At 40.6% G+C, this 27835-nt stretch overlaps 1 protein-coding gene across 1 annotated transcript in view; it reads right to left on the bottom strand.

The window, feature by feature from the left end:
• MYO16 (myosin XVI) overlaps window positions 1–27835 on the bottom strand; it is a 583910-nt gene that overhangs the window by 70173 nt on the left and 485902 nt on the right. Inside the window, exons 29-31 of the mRNA XM_019039479.4 lie at window positions 17581–17677; window positions 12695–12941; window positions 10504–10772 (exon numbers count right to left, since the gene is read on the bottom strand). Coding sequence (XP_018895024.4) covers window positions 10504–10772; window positions 12695–12941; window positions 17581–17677 — 613 coding nt within the window. The remainder of the gene's footprint in view (window positions 1–10503; window positions 10773–12694; window positions 12942–17580; window positions 17678–27835) is intronic.

Raw genomic sequence — 27835 nt, 5'->3', positions numbered from 1 at the left:
ACCAGTATTTACTGAGATAAATTCATGAATAAAGAGAAGTTCCCTGCCCTCCTCTACCCTAGTGGGAACAGTCATACAACAACAAAAAAGGAAATACAACAAATGAGTGAGTTCTACAGTATGTTAGAATGTGATGCAGGCCTTGAAGATGAGAACCAACAGGCCAGGGTGAGGGTCACAGAACTGTGTGTTTTTGTGCTGGGCTTGGTGGGGCAGGGTTGTAATTTTAGAAGAGCTCCTGGGCAAAGCTCTCTGAGCCTCAGGGTTGTCATGCATAAAATGGTGATATGAGTATGTATCTCGAAGGAATAAAATAGATATTGTAGGGAAAGTGCTTCGCTCAGTTCTCGACACACTGTCACCAGAAAACAATGGGAATCATTCAAATGGGAATGGAAAAGAACAAAGGTAATTTTTGAACTCAATAGACATCTTTCTAAGTCAGTATTATACGGGGTTCCCCAAAGCAGCCAACTTTTAAGAATAGAAAGTACCCAAAGTGTGCAGTTCTCTAATTAATAAGCATTATTCCATTTACTTTCAATGGGCTAAAACATAGCAGCCCCTGAGCTTCTAGAAAGTGAATGAAGCAACCCAACTTTTAACATTAAGATTACAGAGTTTCTCTGAAGATATGAATAATTTAAAGGATTTGTGAGAGATTGTATTTTCCAAAGCTGGCTTCAATAATATTTTCAGCACCACATGCTCTTCCAGAATCTGGAATCGGGGAGGGTCTCTGTCTCTGCCCCAGTGAATACAATGATTAGAAGATGATGTTGCCTGCTTTCTAGGGCTGGGACAATGACAATACAGCCTCTGCCTGGCCCCCTCCTTCCCTTGGGACACATGTCTAGGTAGCCCTGACTTCCATGTACAGGCCTGTACACCCTGAAGCAGCCATGCTGTGGGAACTGTAGAGAGGCTACGTGGAGGTGAGGGAGAGCCAGAGGACTCCTATCTGCTCCAGCCCTCAGCTGTCTGGTTTCCCATCCCAGACCCCAGAGATGTAATTGACTATGACTTCCAGTGATCATTATCTGACTGCAGCGATGAGAGAGGCTCCTTGAGGACTGCTCGGCAGAGCCCAGCGAAATACTGGAACCATGAGAGATATAATAACCTTTTCTTTGGTGTCTTAAGCTACTAAGCTGGAGAGGTTTGTTACATAACAATAGACAAGTCATAAAAACATTGGTACCTGGAAGTGGACTGCTGCTGTACAAACAAAGACAAAAACAAAAAAACTTTAAACTCTTTGAAGTTGCTTTGGGACATGGGAGGAGCTTTGAAGGGACCATCAGGGAAGCGTGGTGGCCTCAAGAAAGCTCTTGATGAGGCCTAAAGAACAGTGAGGAAGATGCTGGAAGCTGAAGGGAACAGAACACTTCAGCCACAGTACAAAGTTTAGCAATACTATCTCACCTACAGTCATGTGGAAAATAGAAAGCAGAAAATGAACAGGGTGACATAGCTAAGGAGATTTCCAGGCAGTGTTAAAGTTGCCTCCTGGATTCTTCTAGCAGCCTAGAGTAAATCATGAGGATACAGAGATAAAGTAAAGAAAGAACTATTCACTATAAAGGAACAAGAACCTTCTGAGTTTAAAAATAAAATGGTCCTCACTGCCAGGCTCTTCAGATGGCATATAATTTGAATGTTAAGAAATGACTTCCAGGCAGGCACAGTGACTCATGCCTGCAATCCCATCACTTTGGGAGGCCGAGGTGGGCAGATCACAAGGTCAGGAGTTCAAGACCAGCCTTTCAACAATATGTTGAAAACTGTCTCTACTAAAAATACACAAATTAGCCAGGTATGGTGGCACGCGCCTGTGGTCTCAGCTACTTGGGAGGCTGAGGCAGGAGAATCACTTGATCCTGGGAGGTGGAGGTTGCGGAGAACCAAGATTGCGCCACTGCATTCCAGCCTGGGCAACAGAGTGAGACTCCATCTCAAAAACAAAAAAAGAAAGGAAGGAAGGAAGGAAAGGAAGGAAGGAAGGAAGGAGAAAGAAAGAAGAGAAATGACTTCCAAGCAGAAATAAAATTCAGGGAATTTTCAGAAAAACATGATCTAAAGATGAAGTCAAGCACACACTTATGAGACCCTTCATGAAGTACACAGAAAAAATCAAGGAGGGGCTTCATAGGTCTTTTCAAGGAAGCAAAACCACAGGTCTTCTAAGAATATCAAGGGCATTGACCCACGGAAGTACTCAGTGAGCTTCCAGATAGAGAAGAGATTATCTCAAAAAGATTTGTGGGTGTGGCTTTTGACTAATCAGGTGGATTATGAATTGATTCACAAGAAAGTCACAAAGCTTTTAAATGAATTTTATCAGTTTACACTGAAAGGAGCAGCGTGAACACAAAAATGAAGAAACTTTGGTCTCTCAAAATTTTGGCCAGGTGCAATGTGAGCCTGCAGTCCCAATTGCTCCAGAAGCTGAACAAGAGAATCACTTCAGGCTAGGAGCTCAAGGCTGCAGTGCGCTATGCTCATACCTGTGAATAGCCACTGCACTCCAGCTTGGACAACATAGCAAGACCTCACCTCTAAACAACAGCAACAACACAACCCTGATAAGGAAGAAGCAGGCTGAAAAAGCTACTAGCCCCAAACATAAGTCACCTCTTGTGGATTGGGAATTATTAGTCAAAAAGTGGGGAACCAAGATTCCAGAACATAGACCTAAGAGCTACGGAAAATTATTTCCAGCCTGAGGACTGGACTAAATCCTCATGAAGGCATAAGCAACATGCATCCAGCTCTTGTTCACAACTGCTACCCACCAATGACCATTGTGTGTCGCCTGATCTCTCTCCTGTGTCTGAGCAGAAGCATGCATCAGTTATTCTCTACCTGTCCCTCTGGTGCATTTTGGTTGTGTGGGGGATCAGGCAACTTGTCTTTTTAGGCCACAAGTCTTCAGATGGAAGAGGACACACTTGAGGCGCTGTCTCTCTCAGGAATCGTACCGGAGGCACCGGCACATGTGGATCTGGTTTAGACGATGCGATCTGGCCCTTGAACCTGAGCCAGATGAGATGATGAAGGCGGCTTTGGGGAGTCTGGGGTAGGGGTGAGTATAGTTTGTATGACAGAGGGATACAAATTGTTTTGTCCAGAGGGTGGACTGATACAGATGGTACTTTCCAACACCTTGGCCACCACAGTATATCCTTTCCAGAGGTAGAATCTGTTTCTCCTTTCCTAAACCTGGTTTGGTGTTTGGGACTGAGGTGATGGAAGGAACGTGGCAGAAGGGAGTTTGCTCACCTCCCAAAACTGGCTCCCTGAAAGCGATGCTGCATCTACTGCTTTCTCTCTCCCAAAGCACATGCCCCTGAAGCACTGACTCTCCCTGTAAGAAGTTGGATACCCTGAAGCTGTCATGCTGCCCAGGCAATGCAGAGACCACACAGACAGAGAGAGACACCCAAGGAGTCACAGTCCTCAGATGGCTGAGGCACCAGACATGCCCGTGACCAGCTTTCAGATGATTCCAGCCACCTTGCTGCATGAAGGACCGAGAGTGACAACTGCTCCAGTGATCTCTGTTGACACCCAGAGCCTGAGAGGGATAGTAAAACAATCACTACTTTATGTAAACCTGTAAGTTCTGGGTGGGTTGTTATGCAAAAACACATAACTGGTACAGTATTCCCTCAAAGTTTGATTCAGATGCGGTGAAGAGCCTTTTTGCATTAAACAATTATAAATAAAAGTAGCATATTTGTTGGGAGGCTGTTGAGAACCTGACTCAAGGGTCCAAACTTGCCTATGTGACACAGGACAAGTTACACCATTGATCAGTGACTTAATGCCCTTCTCTACGTACGGTCATGATGACAGTCCTGCTAGGTAGGGCTATTCTACAGATGAAAGATACTTAGCTTAATGCCTGCACATGATAAACATCACTAAGTATCCATCATGATCGACATTATCACCGCTACACAACCAGAAACTTACTGTGAGAGATAGAACTGTTCCTTAAAGTGTGGTCTTGGGTTCAGTAACATCAGATGACTAGAGTGCATTATCCTGTTCTACTCCATAACAATTAAAATGGAACCTCTGGGGGGTCAGAACTGGAAATATTCATTCTTTATAAACTGAAATTAGAAAACCACAGTTAACACATTAAAGTCTAATTTGGCTTGTGGCTACTTCCGGGTGTGTGTGCATGTGTACACGTGCTAAAAGTTCATTTGCAAATACTGCTTAGAGGTTATTAAACATGAGTTTACATCGAGAGTTTTCTTATTTTTTTGTTCTAATATTGATGCATAAAATGTTTGCAACTACTTGATAAAGTCAATGAGATGGAGTAGGGAAGACAGTCCATGATCACAGAATACTTTTAGGGCAGGTTCTGGGATCCTAACAGTAGCTTAGGAGTTAGACTACATTCTGAAGCCATCTCATTACATCATAAAATTGCCTCTTATCTGAACTGCTGCAGAATGATACGGACACGTGTGTCACGTTAGGAGATCAACATTTTCTCCTACAAAATATTTCCCATTTGGTATTTTTGCTAAGGCATGTCGGTGACTTTTAAGTCATCTTCTGTGCATAAGTTATTTGGTCCCATTCTCACAAGAACAAAATACCTGCATAGTTAATCTATGAGAAAAAGGAGGAATGAGATGCTTGTTCATCCAAAATAAACAGTGTCTGCGTGTGTAACTCTCCTCCATTTTCCAACACTTGTAGTGTGATTGAGCTAGTTTCAGAGCGAAAGCAAACATAGCACAGAGCACAGGACCTAGGACAGAAAAGATGCTTAATTAAGTGCCTGCTAGCTGACTGCTGAGGCTGCGTACATGAGTGGATGTAGGATAGATTGACAACCAGCTGCAAAATGGACAGAAAGGACTTCTACTGAGCTGTCATATATCGCAACCTTGTTATAACTTTTCTTTCCTGGTGGGAGGAGCGGTTCAGGCAATACCATTGCCTTCCATGCCCCCATCTTTTACCCTCTCGACTGCACTACTGCACTCGATGCTGTTGGCATGCCCTTCCTGAGCCTTTCGCAGTTTCCACGGAGGGCAAGGCACTCTGTGGCCCAGTGTGCACCCATCACGTCCTCACTGCTGTGGTTGTGCTTCCCCTATAATTTGTCTGACCACTTATCTCTCCCACTGGTCTGTCAGATCCTCGGGGAGAATCCAGGCTCATGGAAGACACTTAATTACTATTTGTTGGATGTACAACTGCGTCATAGGTGTTGAACTGTGCAATTGTGTTCTGTTATTCCCAGTAACACATTTCTCAGAAGAGCATTCACAGAAGACCTAATTTCTGTCCATTTAAAATTTTTTTAACGGGCTTCTGTTAAAAATATGCAGACAAATCCAGCCTTGACACATTTCAAGGGTACTTCTCGAACCTTGCCAAATTGTGCTCCCTCTCATATACCGATAGGAAGCAAATTCTCTTTTAATGAAGAGAGTGTAGAGAAATAGATTTCTGTAACATGTATTCACTTGGTAAGTATTTGATGAGTGCTTACTATGTGACACATGTTGTTCTAGAATGAAGACAGAAACAAGAGAGTAAAGAAAAGACATAAACTTATTTCCAAATTAAGCCACAGAGCTGAGCCATGATTGTGTCTACACATGTAAACTGTGTTTTGTGGAGAATGCAGTTGTACAGCAATTTTTGAAAAAACAATTATGGTTTCATTAAGGTATGATTCCCAAGGAGGGGACAGCTGGAGTCTGAAGGGAGGGTGAGTGTGGAAGCATCAACATAGAACGGTGAACAGTGAGGACTAGAGCTGCCTGAGAAAAGCTTGCTTCTGCAATTTCACCTTGAGCAACTGTCACTCCAAGCCAGGCACAGCACCACTGACATCATGACTTAATTGCAAGTCCCACATTTTAGGATTTAGTATCCATTTCACAGATGAGGAAACTGACTGTCAGAGGCTTCATTAACAACAAAGTTATATGCATGTAACTTTGCTGTGTGCTTGCTACGTCCTGGGCAATGAGGCTTTACAGTCCTTTGCTTCTTAACTCCCCAGAAATAGCCCTTGCCATGTCTCGGCTGTTGCTTCTACTTGACATACATGGGCTTGGAAAGACTGAGTCACTTCTTCAAAGTCACACGCATGAAATGCAGGCTTATATTTAACTTCAGTCAGGAGACAATTCGAGAGAATGTTAACCGTCTTTGGGAGAAAGGCTGCACCCGGTGTGTGAGGAATGAACTCTGCAGAACAGCACTCCAGCTGGGAGGCCCCAGCCAAGAGGAAGTGAAAACGAGGCCCTATCTTTCCTTTCCTAGCCACTATTTGCAAAGAGCAACTGCAGGCTTTTATTCAATGGCAAAAACCACAATTCCTTTTGCACCGACCTAACAAAAACACGGTACTTTTAAAAAGTTGTCTCAGCAACATGGCACATGCATACATATGTAACAAACCTGCACGTTGTGCACATGTACCCTAAAACTTAAAGTATAGTAAAAAAAAAAGTTGTCTCTAGCTTGCTGGTAGTTTGCAAAGAAGTGTTAACATTTATTGGCCTGCAAAATTGTTTCACGCTTTTGAGGCACAAAGGAAATGAGAAAAAATTGCTCTCTGTACTGTTTTCCTTCACCACAACCATTTTTATTGGGTGAAGACCTACCAGGAAAGACATACGCTAGTAAGAACAAGAATAAATACAAAGACAACTTTGAAGTGACCGTGGTGCTGGTCACCCTACAATCCTTGGCCCTTGGTCTCCAATCAGATCTCCTTTCACTCTGTAACCATCTGAATTGATTCGCAGCTGTATTTGTAAAGGAAAAGAACTTGAACTTGATTTTTTAACATGCCAAAAAGGATGGCTCAGGTACAAAAGCAAGTTCAGCCGTAGTCCTTGATCCTGCGAAACCACGGTTCACCAAACATTTTAGAATAGTGATCAACTTTTCTTCCTATCTTTTGACAGAAAGGAGAATAATTTTGTGACATGTTACTAGACGCAAAAAATTCAGTATCACCGCTTGGTAGACACACAAAGCATTTAGAATCAGGGTTGTCTAAGAGAAGCTTCGGTGATGATGGAAAAATTCTACCCCTGTGGCTACTGAGTACTTGGAAAGTGACTGATGATGGAGGAATGAAATTTAAAATTGTATTTACTTTTATTTACTCTAAACTTAATTGGCCACGTGTGCCTGGTGGCTACTGCATTGAACAACAAAGACTTAGATTATGCTCGGATTGTGTTGGACTGAGGGAGACGTCTAACATGCTAGGATCAATTTCATCACTGTCCTAACTCAACCACCTTCAGCTCCTGACATAATGGCACAGAAGGGACCAGAACCCTGTCTGACAGCTGGCTTATCACGTGTGGGTGGAGCTACCTTTGCGATCATGGATTAGAAACCCAGACCACTGACAGACTGAGTGGCTAAGCTCCTGCGCTTGCCCTCTCTGACTCCCTAATGCTGTAAAAACTAATCAGCAAGCATGCTCAAGCAGCTTAAGCTGGTTAATTGTCTTATTCTTAAAAATATACGGTTTTGAGAGCGCATGCCAGAATGCAGAAATACATCTCTAATTGCAGGAGATCAAAGACTTTCTTTTTGTGGTGGTGGTTGTAAAGTAACCAGCATGAAGAATTATGTATTGTAAGAAAGAACAGATAATGTAGATGGTAAAAAGGAAACAATGCATACACTTGCCCTTTGACAAGCTTCTGAAAGGTCTGCTCACCAGGGTGGGACACAGTGGACCAAACGCATCTCTAAGTACCTTATAGTCACATATGAGCCAAAATTAGGATCCAAGAAACTAAATTTTACATAAATATCTTGCATGCCTAATGCTATCACATGATGGATTTTGATAGCATGTAATAAGGAATTTAAGAGTTATGATAGCTGTCTCCTTTATTAATCTTTTTTGGGGTCACTTTGCTTTCATATTATGTGTGTGTATAGATATATACATATATGTGTGTGTATATATATATATATATATATATATATATCTCCTATGGTTCCTAACTTTTATTTTAATTGACTTTTTTTTTTTTTTTTGCTGCCCATAGGAGAGAGCTCTCTGAGGTCAGCTTCTTCCTCACTATTTGATCTCCCTTCATAACATGTGACAAAGTGGTCCCCTCATTACTCCAGGGCAGTGGTGTTTTAAGGTGCACACAAACCTTTAGCTTTTTCTAGATGTTACAAGGTATTCTGAAGCCTATTTATGCAACTTTCTAGAGCCTGTTTGCAGGGTTCAAGCTTGGATGGGGCTCCATTCTGTATTTGCTGCAATTTTCAATCACATTTCATTACTGTTTTTTCAATGTCTGGTACTATCTGGAGTCTTAATTTCGCACCCTCTCCATCTTATCGGTCTTAGCATTTTAGATACCATCTTCCTCACGCAAGCTGCCAAAAATCTTTCTTGTTATTTTAATCACACCTTGTTGAGATATGGGCTGCAAATCTAACATGGAGGCCTGAAAGTAGGAACAGTGGCAATGGGACACTCCCCGCTTTCTCAGGGAGGGTGCTGGTGGCTCCCTCAGATCCTGGGCTTCTCCTGGTATATGTGGCACCGGGGGAGAATGCCTCATATCTTTGGAGGTCTTGTTCTAATTTATATCTAAGCCCACGTCAATGTCCACTTTGAAGACTTTCCTATGGACGATCTCATCTAATGTCGTTTTACAGATTTTCTTGTTGTCCTTATCACCAGGACTCTAAAGACAAACATTTGGACTCTCCTCCCCATAGTCTTAGGAATTTCTCCTCTGCTTTGATCTAAGCATTGTTGAAACATGGCTCATATACTAAGACAGTAACTTTTTGTAAGTAAAAAATATCCTAAAGGTCTATTCTTTCTTAATGCCACTAATAAAAAGCACTTTGAAGAGTGTACAGCATGGTGACAATAGTTAATGACAATATATTGTATTCTTAAAAAATGCTAAAAAAAAAAAAAAAAAGGCCTGGCACAGTGGCTCATGCCTGTAATCTCAGCACTTTGGGAGGCCAAGGCAGGCAGATCACTTGAGGTCAGGAGTTCAAGACCAGCCTGGCCAACATGGTGAGACCCTGTCTCTACTAAAAATACAAAAATTAGCTGGGCGTGGTGGCAGGCACCTGTAGTCCCAGGTACTCCGGAGGCTGAGGCAGGAGAATCACTTGAACCCCAGAGGTGGAGGTTGCGGTGAGGTGAGATTGTGCCATTGCACTTCAGCCTAAGCAACAAGAGTGAAAGTCCGTCTCAAAAAAAAAAAAAAAAAAAACTAAAAAAGTGGACACTAAGTGCTCTCAGCACAGAAATGATAGCTGTGTGAGGCATGGATTTGTTAATTTGCTAGATTTAACCATTCCACAATGTACATATACTTCAAAACAATATGTTGTTCATGACAAAAACATACAATTTTATGTCAATTAAAAATAAATTTGAAAAAAAAAAAAGAAGTTGGCTAGGATGGACTTACTGCTTCAGTCCTCTGCCCCATGTCTTCCTATTATCTTCTTGGTGTCAGTCATCCCAACGTTTGAGCTTATGGATTTGCTGTGTTTTTGTATTTGGGGTCATTTATTTACTGAAGGAACTGTGTTTCATCTTATGTTCTCAGATATTATTTTCTAGCGAGTTCTACCCAGCCGTTTCATTTAGAATGTCAACCTCGCTTCCATCCTGTACTACTACCCTGGGTCTATGTATTTCTCTCGGCAGCAACAATCCGCTTCTAAAGTATTTACTATTGTATTATGTTTACCATCTGTTTTGCCACACTAGAATGTAAACTCCATGACGAAAGAGATAGACATGCCTAGAATAGAGCCTGATGCATAGCGGGTGATCAATAAAATCTGTTAAATTCTAAGTGTTCCGCTAAGAAGCACTTCCTTTATTTGTCACAATTCTTAAAATTAATATTTAAACAGTAATTGCCTCATTACTGACCTATGAGATCTGGCTGAGAAGAAACTGCTATGTTCCCTTTTGAGCATCCCTGTTTCTAGACAATGGATGCAGAAACTTTTATAATCTAGTCTCAAAAGTTTTCCTAACAGAAGTTTCCTGCACGATGACTCTCCTATGGGTAAATAATTTCACTTATCATATGATGAAGCAGTCTTAATTTTTTATTAGATTGTGATAACTGGAATGCCTGATGCAGTTTTTTTGTTTTTGTTTGTTTGTTTTTTACTTTCTCATTGGTGAACCTTTACATGGAATAGCTGCCGACTTTCTGAATTGATTTGATACTGCTCTTTGGAGGCAGGGTGGGGATGGGAGTTAAGGAAATGCCATGTAAGTAGCTTTTCCCTAAGAGGCTTAGAGATTTGAATAAATATTATTTATATTTAATGATTAAGAGCTGCTGGCAAGCCAACAATTGGATTTATTTCTATTACGAATACATTAGGGCCACAGTACTGCCACGGGCGCCCCAAGGCGAAGTCAGAGCATGCGCGAGCCCGGAACACGAGGTTGGGTCCCTCCCCAGGGCTGACCTTCGTTGGCCGCTTCCCTGGCCGCGGAGAGACAGGCGCTCACAGCCTCATAGGAAGCACTCAGCCGGGTGTTGGGGTCCCTCTTTGGCTTGGGCGGGGGCTGTTTCCGTGGAGACGGGAGGCTGCTGCTGTCATCCATGCTGAACACCGAGTGCAGCGAAGGAGACCAGATGGACGGGCCAACGAGGCACTGGCCCAGGCCATCCACGGCCGCGCAGACTGACATGGAGCTGGGGTGGAAATGCCTGGGTCCACTCTTGTCATCGGTTCTTAGGGGGAAACAAAACACAAACAGCACCACGCCAGAGAGGCCCAGATGCATTATTCCGGTAACAAGGAACCTGCTCAAGCAGACATAATGACGGCTTTTTGGCAAGCAGCCCTTCCTGCTGTGGCTGGAGGACGTGTGCAGCCCTCTGGTGACCAGTTGGTCCAGAGAAGGCCACCCGTCCTCTGGCTCCGGCTTTGTGATGAAAAGCACATGAGCCCGCGGGATATCCATCATGATTACTTTTTAAACATTCTCACACAAATGCAACACTACTTAAGGGCCTTCGCATTTTCCATCAGGCACTCACTGAATGAATTCTTCACACTCTGATTATTAAGCAAATCAAAAAACCAGAATTTCAATCTGAATGATAATTTCTGGCAAATCCATCTTAATAGAGAGTTACTGATGCATCAAATGCTGGGAGTTCATCACCATTTCCCCTCGCAAGAGGATAGACTCTACTTAAAACTCTCAGAAATTTACATTTCAGTGTTCTCCTTCTCCCCATTACTCTCTTTCTTGCCACTTAAATTCTACCAGAAATTATTTAATTATGTGCAGAGCTATTATTTCTCCTCCTTGACTCCATATGGTTGTCCAGTGCCAAGTAAACTGCTGGTATTCAGTAAATAAACAGACAAATACTTCTTCACTTAATTTTGTATCAGGAAAATACATACATAATCAAATTGAGAAATTGGGGTGGCCGTTTAGTTCCAGCAGAGAAAATAATAAATATTATTTTGGAAGTCATATAAAATTAATAGTTATCTTGCTTAAAAAAATTTCTTCTGGCTTCACATGTCAACGTAATCATGTGCTAGCAAGATGCCAATGCATTCACTCTACAAGGAGTTTCCAAGCGTTTGTTTTTATAATTATATCTTTCTGTGGCAGAACACCAACAGGGCTAGAATCTACCACAAGGCAGAGCCAGCCGCCCATGTAGAAAATGAAATAGCTGAAGATGAAAGCATGGCACTCAGTGGATAATTTGTTTTTCCTGTAATGTTTAATTACAGTCTTTTTTTCTGTACAAAGGGGATTTTTTTCAGTATTTAATCACTGAGATATTTGAAGCTAATTAACAAGATATACATTGCCATTTCCACTTCAATAAAAAAAATTGACATCGGCAGAAATGGGAAAGGAGAGCCATTTTCAGTGAGAAACAACAAGATATTACCAAGTTTCTATAGCAAAACAAACATCTCCGTGACGATGAATTAAGGTCCAAAGGAAGCAGCTCCTTGCCCTCCCTCTTAGGGGTGTTGTGATTCACGGGTGTCTTCATCATTCACAGAGAGAGGAGAATGATCAAATGGAGAAGGACCAGGTGATCGTCAGGTTTCTGTTTTAAGCTAAGCCTCTAAAGTGAACTTTTAAATACAAAGCTTTCCCCAAAGCTTGCTTTATTGGTAAAGAGAGATGTGACAGTTTACACAGGGATATATAATACACTTACAATCTATCTATTGAGTTCACCTCTTCCATGTTTTCAGAGTGGTATCTCCATTTTTTGGGTCAGATTTCCAGAAGTTTCTATAAGCCAGCCTTATATCCATAACACTTGTGTAAAAATGTCAACAGCCAAGCTATACATTTTTGCTAATACAGAAACAGCAAATGCTTTAGAACTAGAGTGTGCTTGAGGTAGTTAAGTGACACAAGCATGGCAGGAGAGGCAGTCATCATCACACATGAATGAAGGAACACAGAAAGCCTTGAACTCGTGAGAAGACAGCACAGGAAAGCATCTTTTTAGACTGCTGCCATTTCGAATAACAAACCACGCATGCCTGTTCCTGTAACTCCTGTCATATTTGATTGAACTCTGCATTAAGGGCTATTTGAATTTTCATGACTCCACTGAACCAATCACAAAGGTAATTAAAGTTGCATGCTCCCCGCCTTTACCTTTTGCTTCCTTGCTCTTGCATGTTCCTGACCTCTAACTTCTGTTTATGGTAGGGAGCGTTCATTTCACTACGGAGCCGGTCATTTTCCCGGGCAATGTCTGAAGCATTCTGAATGACCAGGGCATCGTAGGTTTTCAGCCCCATGTCCTCTGTGTTCTGCAGAAAGCTATTGATAGAAGTCACCTCTTGCTGTCTGATGCTCATTTTCTGAAGCAGGTGCTGGCGTGCTAAAAATCCTCTGATAACTTTTATAGAAGAATCATGGGTTAGTAAATGGAGGAAAAGTGAAAAACTCAGACATGCACAAACAAAAATCACAATATACTTATCTCTGAGCAGTTGTAGAATAAGGTACATTTAACCCAGAATAAGAATTTATCTAAATCAGCAGTGATAACACTAAAGGCAAAGCTCTTTGACTTGAATGAGATCTTGCAGGCAATATATTGACGATAAAGGCCTCCACATTGTTTTTGGTAACACAAGCTGGACTTTGATGGACTGGAGTTAAATCAATGGGAAAGAAGTAGGTCTAAATCCCACAGAATTTTGGGGTGTGCCTCCAACTGCAGCATTTTGGGATGTGCGAATCATCTTTCATTACATCACATTATTACATAAACACCTAAGGCTTATGGGGTTTGTCTTTGGAAATATCATGCATATATTGTTTCTAAGATTATGATTTAATTCTTAGTGAAATTAACACTATATTTAAGACTCTGGGAAAAGATTGTGTATAAATATAGGACATCCATCCTGCTCTCTGGGAAAGGACGGCTAGAAAAATGTGTAAAAGTTGGGGGAAATGAGTGAAAATGCTTTGAAATCAATATGTCAGTAACAAATATAAGAATTAAAAATAAAAGACCACCATTTAAAGGGACCTCTGTAAGACACTCTATTGCGTCATTCAATTCTGAAACTCAATGACAAAATATACCGCTATCTCAATTTCAGACACAATGGCACTTCTCTTAGTGAAACTAAGAAAGTTCCTCCAGGTCAACACAACCAAGGAATAGTAGAGCCCGGGCTCATATGTCCCCAAGCTTAGGAGGTCAAACTACATTTCTTTACCCTGCAGTTACACAGACATAATCTCTCACTCTCCAGGGGGCAGATCACCAACCAAGAAAGTCACAGGGAAGCATATTTGCAATCAGTGTTAGAAAGAACTTTCTAACAATTAGCACAGGGTGGAAGTGGATCAGGCTGCCTCATGAAAGAGTTGCTTCCTGGGCCCTGAGTGTGTACAAGGCCAGCACAGTGACGCCTTCTCATGGGTGAAGTGGACAAGTGCAGGTAGAGGAATTCTGATTAGAGTCTTTTCAAACTTTGTGATTCTGTCTCTCCCAATTTTAAAAGTTTCTAGGATTATAAGGAGTTGATTAAGATTATAGAAGAGTTATAATTTCAGGAAAGCCAATGTCTGCAGCAAAGACACTTTATTTTTGCCCTTGGGAAAGGAAGAAGCCTATAAAATATTAAGTGCTTTAAAATAGTTCATGGTTATAAAATAACAAATATGAGGGGTACCTATGATATTAACTTTGATGTCTTTACTTGAGTAGCTGGTGGAAATCTGAACAGAACGTTCTACTATGATGGCTGAACAGGAAAATAATATGTGGATATCTGAAATGCTGAAAGCGTTTTTTTCAGATGGCACTACTAAAGGTTTAGTTATGTTGGAATGCAGTTGCATTAAGTTAACTGTAAAACAGTCATTCTGAAGTAACCTAAAGGAAAAATGTTAAACAGTATGAGGTACAGTCAGACTTCCAGGAATATAAAATGTGGAATAAAGTGGAGACGTATGAACCATCTGATGGGCACCTTGAGCGAGAAAAAGGCAGAAGACTTGAAATTGGCCTGTTCACTCGTTCTTTCTTGTTACACTAAAAAAAAAAGGGAGACATTGGCTTTCGGAAGGGTGAAAGAGAGACTATATTCAAGATGTTTAATCTCTTGGAATAAAGAGAAGATTAATGTGGATGTGCCAGACTTCTCCTGACCTCCCACTACAGCACAGCTATTCACTGGATTCACTTTCACCCGGAGTCTATTGTCCCGCCTCCGGAAGACCTCATTTTCTCACACTTCATCCCACTAGCCTTTTAAAATTCTTTAAAAATGTTACACCAGTTGCTAAATATTGTTATCTTCAATAAGGGGCAACTGGTAAAAATAAAATGGCCACTAATGGATGTTGATGTTTGTTGTCTTTCAGACAAATTCAGAAGACTGCTTCTAAGATACCGCCCACGTAAGGTCTTAATTTACAGATATTTTTCATCCAGGATAAAATGAGCATATAGAGTCAGAGAAAAAACTTCTGGTAGGAATAATTTTAAATTAAAATGATTAAATTTAAAACTAAAAGTTACAGCTTTCGTTCCCCTGGACATTTTTAAAGAAAAATATAGAATTTTTAAAACAACAACTGGAAATGGTTCCAGATTATATAAATTTTGAGTAAATTTAATATTAGCAAAAAGCATTGAAGGAACTGTTTTAAGAGCTATGAAAATAAAAATCAATAATTAATGCTTTGCATTTACAAGCCTGTAATTAAAAAATACTCATATCCGTTATTTCATTTATGCAATATGAGATTATGGTTTCTATCTTGATGTAATTTTTTAAGACCATTTTTTTTTTTTTTTTGAGACAGAGTTTCACTCTTGTTGCCAGGCTGGAGTGCAATGGCATGATCTCCACGATCTTGGCTCACCGCAACCTCTGCCTCCTGGGTTCAAGTGGTTCTCCTGCCTTAGCCTCCCGAGTAGCTGGGATTACAGGCATGCGCTACCATGCCCGGCTAATTTTGTATTTTTAGTAGAGACAGGGTTCCACTATGTTGGCCAGGCTGGTCTCAAACTCCTAACCTCAGGTGATCCGCCTGCCTCGGCCTCCCAAAGTGCTGAGATTACAGGCGTGAGCCACTGCGCCCGACCTTTTAAGACCATTCTTAATTTTTATCTTTAGAAAAGTGAACAAGTAATTACAGTTCTGTTCATTTTTTCTGTTCCAGGTCAATAGGGTATAGCAATTTAATCTTTGTTAAATAGAACAGAAATTTCTAATGGGGCAAAATTTCTTATCATTATATTTAAGGGAAGTTTTCAGGAGAATTTGTGATACCCTGTTCTGTCTTTAGCGTTAGATTAAATGAGACTCTCCCTGTCCCAGTTTCAGCTGAGGCTGCAGATAAAGCTCTGGAGCCACAGGTCCTGGGTGGGGCCTGAGGCATTGCTGTGCTAGCCAGATCCCTGGCGATGTTGGTGCCGCTGGTGTTCCAGGGACACATGGGTTGGGGCAGGGCCAAACATGCAAACAGTACTTGCAAGGGGGAGATCCAAAACAGCCCTGTAGCCTGCCCTCTCCCCTGCACTGATGAAGGTTGAAGTTAAGAAGGCCAGGTCATCACACGCTAGAAAGACGATGCCTCCTTTACCAAGAGGTAGCAGCCAGGTCATCACACACTAGAAAGATGATGCCTCCTTTACCAAGAGGTAGCAGTTGGCCCTCTCTTGTCCAAGGCTTCCCCTTGCCTCAGCCTGATGAAAGTGGTTTCAGGAGGCACCCAGAGATCTTGGCATGTGGCTCCTGGGGGTTTGGGGCCACTGTGCACTGTGATATCTCTGAGGCCAGGGCTGTGGCAATGGCTCCTGCCAGGGCCCTGCATGGAAACACAGGCTCTGTTAGAGAAAAGCTGCGCCTAGGAAGCCGTCTAAGAGTTTGTTTCTTGGGCACCAGATGTGGTTTTCACAAAGAATGTGTACTGAGAGAACAATGAGACTCCAACAGAGGGTCTGCAAGGTGCCCATGGGCTGAGGGGTGAGTTACAAATGACCGGCCAAAGGAGGATGTTGCCAGTTAGAGAAGGAAGTCCCTGAAGTGCTCCTGAATATGTGGAGAGCTGTTGAAGTCTGCCCCAGCTGGAGGAGACCAGCGCCATAGTACACCTGTGTCATCAGAACACCTGCCATAAGCAGGTCTTTTTATCTTTAGAAGACTTTTTACCTTCATCAGAAGACACCTCCTTACCTCTTCCCCTCCTCATTAACCCTGGAAGACCCAGAGGCAACCTGAGTAGGTAGGGATCAGTCCCATGCCCAGTAAGGATGGGACAGGCCTGGAACAGCCAAGAAGGATGTTTTAACTTAGAATGAAGTTCAGAATTTTGATCATTATTTGAGCTGGATGTGTTAAAATCTGAACAGAGACTGTTCAAGGGACTAGCATGTAACAGGGCTTCTTATTTTATTTATTTTTTTAAATTTTGATTTTTTTTTTTAGAGGTGGGATCTCGCTCTGGCACCCAGGTTGCTGCGCAGTGGTAGAAACACAGCTCACCGCAGCCTGGAACTCCTGACCTCAAGGAATCCTTCACTTCAGTCTCCTGAGTAGCTGGGACTATTGTTGCGTCCCACCATGCTTGACTAATTAAGACATTTTTTGAGAGATGGGGATCTCACTATGTTGCCCAGGCTGGTCTTGAACTCCTGGCCTCAAGGGATCCTCCTGCCTCAGCCTCCTGAGTAACTGGGATTACAGGTGGACTTTTTATTATCAGAAAATGAAAAGACCCATTAGAGATTCACATAGGGGCATATCCGAATGAGCCCCACAGAAAAAGGATGTCTAATTAAAACAGGAACAATGTCTGCAAATGTGGATTTTGAGATGGTTGCATAGCAAACTAAGCCACAATGCTTCCTAAACACCCAAAACTATTTGCCTGAAGATAGCACCCAGGAATCGAGAGAGTGTCCACTAGGGTGCAGAGCCCATGGACATTTAAACTTGGGGATGCACTACAAGATTTTGCATTTCACAACTCAAATAAATTCAGAAATGTTGGCATATAAATGTTACCTTTTTGGCAGGTTATAATTTTTCTCTGCAACTGTAGGCACAAATCATTGAGTTGGTCAGCATGCCAGTATTTTAGAAACACTTTTCGGACTCCCATCTAAAATGCAAACAGCAGGGAAACATTTAACAGCATGAAGATACCAAAATGATGATGGAAAAATAATCAGACAAAAGATTTTTCCAGCAGAGGATTAGAAGAAACAAACTCAGAAAATTAGAGTACATGTCTCTGATTCTTAAACACTATTACATTTAATCAAAATCCCAAAGGCTTTGTTGTAATAAGTATGTTTACTGCATGTGTCACATTGTTTGCAAATTGTTACACACTACTGATGTGGGTTGTACCATGTGGTGCAAAAGAGAAACACTGGCCTTGACTATCAGTCAGAAGATAAGAGCATCCCCATGAATGGATTCTCCCATTCTAGAGAGAGAATCTTTCCTTCCTCTTCTCATAGCAGGGAGTTTGAGTTTACAAAAAGAAAAACAAATACTCAAAAGACCAAACGAAACATAAAGCTGATGCATAAAATTGTTTTGCTTCTATAATTTTTCCCACTATGCCACATATTATTATAAATCAAATGTTTGTACAACTGCAATTATAGAACTTCAGAACTAAAGTTTAAAAGTCTCAAGAAAGATGAGAAAGTCATGTTTGAGCAACAATCTTCTGGATGTTTGCACAAACAGTAGTAGGGATGAACATACTTTTCCAGAATTTTTAAAAAGAAATTTTAGCATGACATGAAATCAGTTTCTATGACAAGCTCTAGTGGCATGAGAACTTATCCAAACGTACTGATATTGATAAAGACAGCTGCCAAAGAAAATTCTTAACACATAGCTGTAAGCCACATTCATACACTTTTTAAGTAATTCTCTTGTGTGTTGTGCTTATTTGAAGAATTCACAGAACCGAGGTAGGTGTGAGGAATACCCCTCACATAGAAGGCACTCATAGTCTCTTAGGAGAAGCAGACATAAGTAATTGCAGGAGAGCCTGGTGAATCCTAACGTGGTGTGCCAAGGAAGCTCTGAGATGATATTCTGTTAGATAAAGGGAAAGTATTACTTGCAATAAGTTTATAATCAGATTCTTAGCACTTGAGACAAACGCCATTAAAGTGAGAAGTCTAACATGTGTGCTCTCAAGCATGAACTGGGGACATTAAAATGGTAACACCCCCTAGCCTATGCCATACATCATAGTACCACCAGATGCTGGCACGTGTGTACACACCATCAGGTACGGGAAAGGTTTATAGGTCAGACTTGTCTTCAGAATGGTTGGCCAGAGATGTTTTATGAGCCATTTCATATGAAAATGGAGTTTATTCCAAACACACTTTGTCACTTTGCCCCTTTCCACCTAACTCTTCCCTTACATGATCTGTTGTCTTAATAAAACACAGTTTTGCCAAAGATTTTGACTGAATCATGCATTATGACAGTCAGGCTAATTAGTTAGATCAATGGGGAAAGCTCTTAACTACTGGTCTACTTCAAAGCCTTCTGGTTGACTAGATGTTCTTCTTCATTTAGTTTAGTTTCTTTTAGTTGGTTGAAATTTGAGACAGTAACATGAGTGGGTGGCTACCGAGATTGTTACTTTTTTTTTTCATTGTATTGCCATTTTATCTTCCCAGTTATTTTCCATAATTCATAGTCTTTTTTTTCTCCTTCCCAACTGCTGACTTATTTTGGCAGTCGACAGGAAGAACAGTTGGTCCTGTCTGTGAGCTCTGCAGAACAAATCTGTGAGACAGGCATTGGAAAGGAGGGAACATGTCACCTCTCTGTTCATCATTGATTGTGGGATGTAACTCATTGTGGGAGACTAACTCCCAAAGACAAAATTCATCCAAACCTGGGTTCCAAAACAAAACTCCAAAGGAATGATGGCTGGTGATGCTCCACAATGGATGGGATCAATAATGATCATTAGGGGAATTAACATGGAAGGAGAGCAACATGCCTAAAAGACCTGTGGAAGGGAAACAGGAGAACAGGATTCTAGTTGCCCTCTCTTAATTCAGTGGAGACCGTCAGCAGGAGAGGAGGTGGACAAAATGAGTATGAACTCTTACAGTGGCATTTCTAACAGCCATTCAAAAACCCAAAGGAGGTTTATCTTGAGCATTGTGCTAGATTTGGGGATATGAAGGAGGTCTCTGTCCTCGTGGAGCACATAGTGTACTGGGGAAGGTCAGCAGTGAGCAGATTCTGGCAATTGTCCATGCTCAGGACATAGAGTTATGTCCAAGAATCAATCAGCTTTAGAGAAAAAAGAGTGATCAAGGTGTGATCAGGCAGGGTTCAGTGAGAAGCATGTTTTCTAAGCCATTTGGTCTTGAGGGATAAGCGGGAATTTCCCAGGGCATCTTGAGATGATGGGTGTGAGACAGAGAAACTAGCATGTGAAAGGCAAGAACCAGAAGACAGCAAACCATCTGAGGGTATAGTTATGTGGACACAGATGAGGGAAGAGGCTACATCTGTAATTGGTGGCTACATCATGAAGAGTACTATAGGAAAAACATGGAAATTCTCCCGGGAGCAATTTGGATATGCTGGGAAATGTAAAGAGGACTAGATCTAAATTTTATAAAAATATTTTTTGAAATTTGTCTTGAATTCTGAAAACTGTCTAAGAATGGATTATTGAGCTGGTCATTGGCAAGGCAGGGCAAAATACTCCAATTAATCATTTAGGTTTGGAAGATTCTGCAACTGCTGCTTCTCTGTTGACCAACTCCTCTTTATCCTTTACAACTGAAATCAAACCTCATCTCCATTACTAGAGTTTTGATATCCACCTTTCCACTTCCTTTAGGGCTTTGACACCTTCCATCTGTGTTCCCAGAGCACCCTATAAATGATTATTTATCCTATTATAGTGCTTTGTATATATTTACCATTATATATATATGTGTGTGTATATATATATACACACATATATATACATATATATGTATATATATGTATATATACACACACATATATTACATATATTTGCATCTTATATATATTTGCATCTCCTGAAGAATATGGACATATATTCTTGAAATGCACAAGTGGCAGGGATGTGGGCAGGATGAATTCAGTTAGAAAAAAAGAACAGAAGATAAAGAATTGTGAAGCCCTTGCATAAAGTGAGTCACAGAGACAGATGATAGCTTCTAGGGTGAAAATGAGATAAGATGACAAATGAAAACTTAAGTCAGACCCTAGAGTCATTCAACAATCCAGAAGTAAGTCACAGAAGGTGGCAGGTGATAGAATAAGTCATGGAGGAAATAAAAGGAAAAAGAAAGATGGGGTGAAACTGGCCTACCGGTTTGTATTGTGACTTCAGATCTCCAACCTCCATCGAGTGAATCTGAAGCCCAGAAGCCCATTGTAACTTACAAAGCCCTTGGTTGTACCTCAGCAGTGCAGATTTGCTTAGGCATCACTACATCAAAAACCCACCAGGGGACTGGAGAACAGGTCCACCCTTCCAACTCCTACCATTGCAAGTGTCTGCCTTCCTCTCATTTGTGCTTCAGTTGCCAACCCTGCTCCTTCCCAGCCATTATCCCCATTATCTCAACCCATGGCTAGGTGCAGCCATAGGCTGGGGAACCAGGAACTAGCTGACCCTGTCATCTCCTCCTCTCAGACAAAGGAAGTAGGGAAAAGGGGAAGCTCAGGATAGAGTATATTCAGGAAATACTTTTGGTTCAGATATGGAGGGTAAATTATAGGAAGAGTAGACACAGAGGTTGAAGTGAACTTTTCTTGGAATGTACTAGATACTTCATGAAGTTCTTGATGGTCGGTAGTTGAGAAGTGGATTGATGGTTTCACAGGGCAGATCTGCATGTCAGGTCAGGTTTGGAGGTGGAGAAAAGGACTTCTTTCTGGGAGCCACGGATTGGGATAATGGCTGGGAAGGAGCAGGGTTGCAATCGAAGCACAAATGAGAGGAAGGCAGACATGCGCAATGGTAGGAGTTGGAAGGGTGGATCTGTCCTCCAATCCCCTGGTGGGTTTTTCATGTAGCCTATGCAAATCTGCACTGCTGAGGTACAACCAAGGGCTTTGTAAGGTATGAGGGGCTTCTGGGCTTCGGATTCACTCGGTGGAGGTTGGAGATCTGAAGTCACAATACAAGCATCCTATCAAGACATGGCTAAACACTTTGTTGCAATGCCTGGGTATTGTGCTTGCTGCTATTACATTCAGATTATTTCGTAAAAAATTCTTCAGTCAACTACTTGGGTATATTTTATGGGTATCCAATGGGCCATTTTATTTCATATAGTTTTGTACTATATAATTTATTTGTGGGTTGGCAATATTTGGAGATACTCATTGGATGTTTTAGCATTTGTTTGACTTTGCTGTTTTTTTGTTTGTTTGTTTGTTTGTTTTGAGATGCTATACTTGTAGTAAATGTTTGGTCTTTCTGAAAGCAATGAAATTAGCAGTTAAGTAATATTTTGCAGTTCTTCCTCAGAAACCATTCTGAATGCAGTCTTTACAGTTCTCTACTTTCACTGATGCTAGGGATTAATGAAGATACAAATTTAAGAATCCTTCTTTAGCAGGGAAACACAGATAAGATCACATATATTCTGAATTTTCATGGATTTACATTGTCTATTAATGACATTGACCGAAAGAAAATTATTGACCATTTTTGATTTTTTTTTCCTGTGGAATGAATGTTACTGTATAATCAGTCTTACAGTGTTATATCAAATCCAATAAATTAAGATTCATTAAAATTAGACCAAAGGTTCAGATCACCTACGTTTTTCATTTTGGTGGCATTCTCACATCAAAGAATGTTTCTCACTAGCAGAGAAAAGGAGAGGTTAAAATGTTCTCCAACTGAGCCCTCTCCCTGTGCACTGCTAGATGCAGAGTGTTCCTAGCTGAGATTAAAATGTTAATGTCATTCTGACTCCTGTAAAAGTAAACCATCTGTGAATTACAGTCATCGCTATTTTTATTAGAAAACCATTAGGTTTTTTTTCTTGTTAAGTGACAGATTTTAAAAGATTAAACAAAATTGTCATTGATGACTTCCAAAGCTCCAATTACTGTTACAATTTTTAGGTGTTTTTTTTTTTTTTTTTTTTTTGAGAGGTGTAGGCTGTGGAGGTACAGACAAATGCTGGATCGGTGGTTGTGCTAGAGTGTAGGTGGCACGGAAGCTGTGTTAGTAGAGACTTCAAGGGAACCTGTAGAGCACTTCTTTTTTTTAAAAAGACAATTTTTAGGAGTGCTGAGTGTTTCTGGCAGTACTTTTGAAATAGCACTTACAAAGGAAAAATATAGCTATTATCCTTTGATATTTTTCTATGATGCACGTTTCTCTCTGTATTAATGAAATTGAGAAAAACATCTAATGTAGAACTCTTCTTACATATTGGTAGTTTAGAAAAATAGTGACGTCTCTCATTTTGTTGTATCTATGAATTCTTTGGGAGTTGAAGAAGCATATATTATTTGTATTGTGTGTGTCACTTAATTTAGTTTACTCATTTACTGCTACTAAAAAATACAATCAGTAATTGTTTCCCATGCAGGTAAAGTAAAGGAGAAAGCTCAGGTCACATGGTTCTGCTTTGACAGAAGAAGGACACGTCAATTAAAACAACATAAAACACTTCAGTTACTTATGGAGACATAGAAAATTGGATAGAATTTATTTTGGAATAATAGTACAATTTCCTCTAAGGAAATGTGCACTTGTGATATCCACAATAGACTATACTAGTAGGATTAATAATCTACAAAGGAGGTGCAAAGAAACAGAGTGCCCATAACCCACACTGTTCTAGTTAGATCTCAGAAATCATCTTGATCAACCTCTTCAGTTTTCAAGAGAACAAGGTATGTTTTAGAGAGGACGTATGACATTCACACAGTCCACACAGAAAGTTAGCGCCAGAGATAAGATGAATCGGAGCTCTCTAGGCTCCAGACTAAAAGAAGCACACACCCTTGATCCTATGAAGTCTCAAACTGAAAAATGCATATTAATCGCTTGGGATCTTGTTAAAATGTAGATTCTGTTCCAGTGGGTTGGGATGGGGCCAGTGATTCATTCTGCATTTCTAACACATTCCTAAATGATGTCAGTGACGGTGGTCTGTGGACCACATTTTCAGGGGTAAGACCCTGGGTCACTCTCTTTTCTTGAAGCTTAACCTCTTTGACAAGCTCACCTGGTCCCCTGCTCTGTGTGTCTGTCATCTCTGTTCCAATGTTTGTCCGAAGCTGCTATGTTGCTGCTCCCCAGTGAAAAGTTAGCTATCCTCAGAGTTCTTCACTGAATTCTCCTCTTACTTTTCATCATCTTCCTGGTAAGTTCATTATTCCAAAAGCTTTCACTACAGACTGCTCGTGAGAGCTCATCTTATCCCTGAGTCCATACCTATGGGGCCCATCTCCTTGTGCACACATTTATGTCGATGTTTCATAGGCACCCTAGCCTCACTCATATGTTTCCATCTTATCCTGTATTCTCTAGCTCAGTGACCAAAAGGACCATCTACCTGGGTGTTCCCTGAGCGCCTCAAGCCCTAAAGATTTCCACAGGTCATTTCTCACACACTTTCCCATCTCATCCATCCCTACCCACTCTTGCCTTTCTAGGCTAATGGAGTCGTCATCACCTCATCACCCAAGCCAGAACCCCAAGCATCACCTAAGTATGTTTACAGCTTTTCCCCCAGTCCCCATTTAGTCATAAGTTCTATTGAGGTTTCTAGAACCCACTTCCTGTTTACTTCTGTGAATAATTTCAGTAGCTCCATAAATTATCATGGGTCTACATGCATCCATTTTTTAAACTATATTCAGCGTGATCTTTCTAAATATCAATCTCATTATGTTCCTTTCTTGTCTAAAATTATTTAGTGGCCTGTAATGATTTTCAGGATGATGTTCAAATGCCTTTGAAAGGTTTATTAGACTTTTTTATTGTATGGCCCTTTTAGTCTCCTCCCTCCCTTCCTCCCTCTCTTCCTTCTTTCCTTTTTTTCTTCCTTCCTCCCTTCCTTCTTCCCTCTCTCCATCCCTCCCTCCCTCACCTTCCCTCTAAAATTTGCGGTAAGAACACTTAGCCTGATATCTAGCCTCTTAATAAAATTTTAAGCGTATAATGCAGTGTTGTTAAATAGCAGTGAAATGTTGTATAGTAGGCTTCTAGAACTTATTCAATACGTTCAAGCTTACTTACTCTCCAACTATATCATATTGCTTTCTGATCCAAAGTGGGAATTCATTTTTCTCCTGTTTAGTGTGTACCTTATAATAATAAATCAATTACAGTAGTACATCCATGTCACTAGTGTACCTTGTATACATCTCTACAGTAGCACTGAAGTCCTGGTTTTCTTCTTGTGTATCTGTCTGACTATTCAACTTAACTGTGAGATATTTATAAACTCAGATAATGTTGGAAAAGTATAAAGCTCATAATTCACATGTATTAAGGTGAAGGAAATGAAAGTAAATGGATGTGTACAATGGAGAAGGCAGAATTTTAAAAAATGCTTTGAATAAGCACTTGCTATAACATGACCTCAGATATTTAAAATTTCATTTGTCTACAAAAATTATTATTTTTTTTTGGCGGAGTTTCGCCCAGACTGGAGTGCAATGGCATGATCTCGGCTCACCGCAACCTCCTCCTCCCAGATTCAAGCAATTCTCCTGCCTCAGACCTGAGTAGCTGGGATTACAGGCATGCGCCACCGTGCCTGGCTAATTTTGTATTTTTAGTGGAAACAGGGTTTCTCCATGTTGGTCAGGCTGGTCTCGAACTCCTGACCCCAGGTGAACCACCCGCCTTGGCCTCCCAAAGTGCTAGGATTATAGGCGTGAGCCACCACGCCCGGCCATCAAAAATTAAATCTTAAATATTTTCAACTTATTTAAACTATTTATTTTATTAAAATACATCTAATAGGATGAAAGAAACAAAGATGCTGAGTTTCATATTTCCAGTGCCATCACCTCTGATACAGGATTATTACCGACTAAAATCTAGAATTTAACTCATCATCTCTCCTTTATCTGCTTTTTAACTCACCTTGCACACTGACTTCAATTTATTAGTCTTCTAGAAACTTCAATGATTTTATGTTGCCTATAAAGCCCTCCACAATATGAGCTAACCCTTTTTTATTTCTCTAAAAGAGATGCTATTTACTATTATTTTAGCTTCCCGTATACTCTCCTGAAGCAGAAAACCAATGTGAACCTCCTTTATATATTGTACAGGGCCCAAAGCATTCTTATGAATGGAGTTTTCACTGAATAATATCATTACTGTTGTCAGGATTGGGTTAGATGCGATCCCTTTATTTCTAAGTCTACAATCGGCCGGGCATGGAGGCTCACGCCTGTAATCCCAGCACTTTGGGAGGCCGAGGCGGGTGGATCATGAGGTTAGGAGATTGAGACCATCCTGGCTAACATGGTGAAACCCTGTCTCTACTAAAAATACAAAAAATTAGCCGGGCGTGGTGGCAGGTGCCTGTAGTCCCAGCTACTTGGGAGGCTGAGGCAGGAGAATTGCTTGAACCCGGGAGGTGGAGGTTGCAGTGAGCTGAGATTGTGCCACTGCACTCCAGCCTGGGCAACAGAGCAAGACTCCGTCTAAAAAAAAAAAAAAAGTCAACAATCATTGGAATATTTTATTAACATAGATTATATTTTAATGAGAAAGGTCTTATTGTGAATGCTAGCTTCTTTTCTGCAACTAAAATGCTTTATTTTCATACAAAATTAATCTTTAAAAATGTTAACCCCTCTTGCTCTAAAAACAGCCCTAGTCTAGTAAATACTTCCAGCTTTTTCAAAGGATATGTACTATCGTAGTTGCATCAAAAGTAGTCACATCTTTCACATATCAGTATTCTGGAAAAATGCCCTAGTATTTTTTAAAGTGCCCAGCAATGTAAATCTGTTCCCAGTTTGTTAAGAATAGCTTTATTGATGGTGATATGAACAACACAATCTTTTCATGTGTTCTGATGTCTGCAGAGTTCTCCCCTCAGATTTGCTTTCCTTCCTGCTGATCTCAGAATGTCATTGTGCTCCTTCACAACCCTGTTCTATTTTTGCTACGCGAAACAGTTTCTGTGCCTACCAGGTCATCTCTTCCAAGGGAAACAAATCTCAAAATCCCAACATTTCTACATGTGTGCCATGAAAAGGCCTTTACCTATAATTCATTCCTGGATCAATATCATTTTCTCATAACACTCAGTTGCATTATATTTATATTTTTCCTGATGTTCCTTTTCTCACATTTGTTCATCCGTCATCCTACCATCTGTCTGCTCTGAACATCCATTCACTCATTAGTTCATCCATTCATTCACCTTCATTCATTCATTCATTCATTCATGTATCCATTCGTAAATCAAATGTTTGCCAAGCACCTTCTTCATACCAGCAGGGTACAGAGGCTGGGACCACAGGGATGAGTAGAATATTGTCTATCCTTTCAACAAGCTCAGTAAAGAAACCATTGAACTAAAGGCATCCTCTCCAGGCTGAATTCACATTTCCCCCATTTCATTCGTTAAATTTCTAAGAATGACCATTACTTTTTCGTGTGTGAATATTTTACTATTAATACTTCCACACTCTACATTTTCATGGTTGCTTTGAAAAGCTACTAAATAGAAAAATTCTAGTGTTCAGCCTGGCTCTGAATGTCTGAATGTACTTTTAAACATTCTCAAAGGATACATTTATATGAAAATACATGTTCTCTTTGTTATAAATAGACTATTCCTGAAGTTTAACTTCAACACAGAAAAGATAATTACAGCCACACACATCTAATAGAGCACTGTATCTTCTGGTATTTGAAGAAGGTGGTTTGGCTTGAATTACATATAATTATAGTTTAAGAAAAATTAATTATTCTTACCTAGAACAGTATGACCTGCATAGCAGGCAGTGATGAATAAAAGTTACTATTTTGAGCTTACTAGTGAATGACTCACTATGTAATTCTGTACGTTATTTCATTATGGAAATCATATTGATATGGTCAAGAGTGCTTAAAGAAAATCACTTCTCCCAAAGAGACACATTGTGAAAAAGCATACCAAAGCCACACCCAAACAAAGGTAATTAGCTTCAAAAGCACAGAGGAAAGTGTATTTGATAAGTTAATATATTCAGTCAGAGCACACATTTGATCTTTCTTTTTAACAAAATGGCCTAAATC

This window comes from Gorilla gorilla, chromosome 14 (assembly GCF_029281585.2).
Source record: "Gorilla gorilla gorilla isolate KB3781 chromosome 14, NHGRI_mGorGor1-v2.1_pri, whole genome shotgun sequence".
NCBI lineage: Eukaryota > Metazoa > Chordata > Mammalia > Primates > Hominidae > Gorilla > Gorilla gorilla.
The sequence above is the reverse complement of the archived record's forward strand: the minus strand, read 5'-3'. Positions and strand labels throughout refer to the sequence as shown.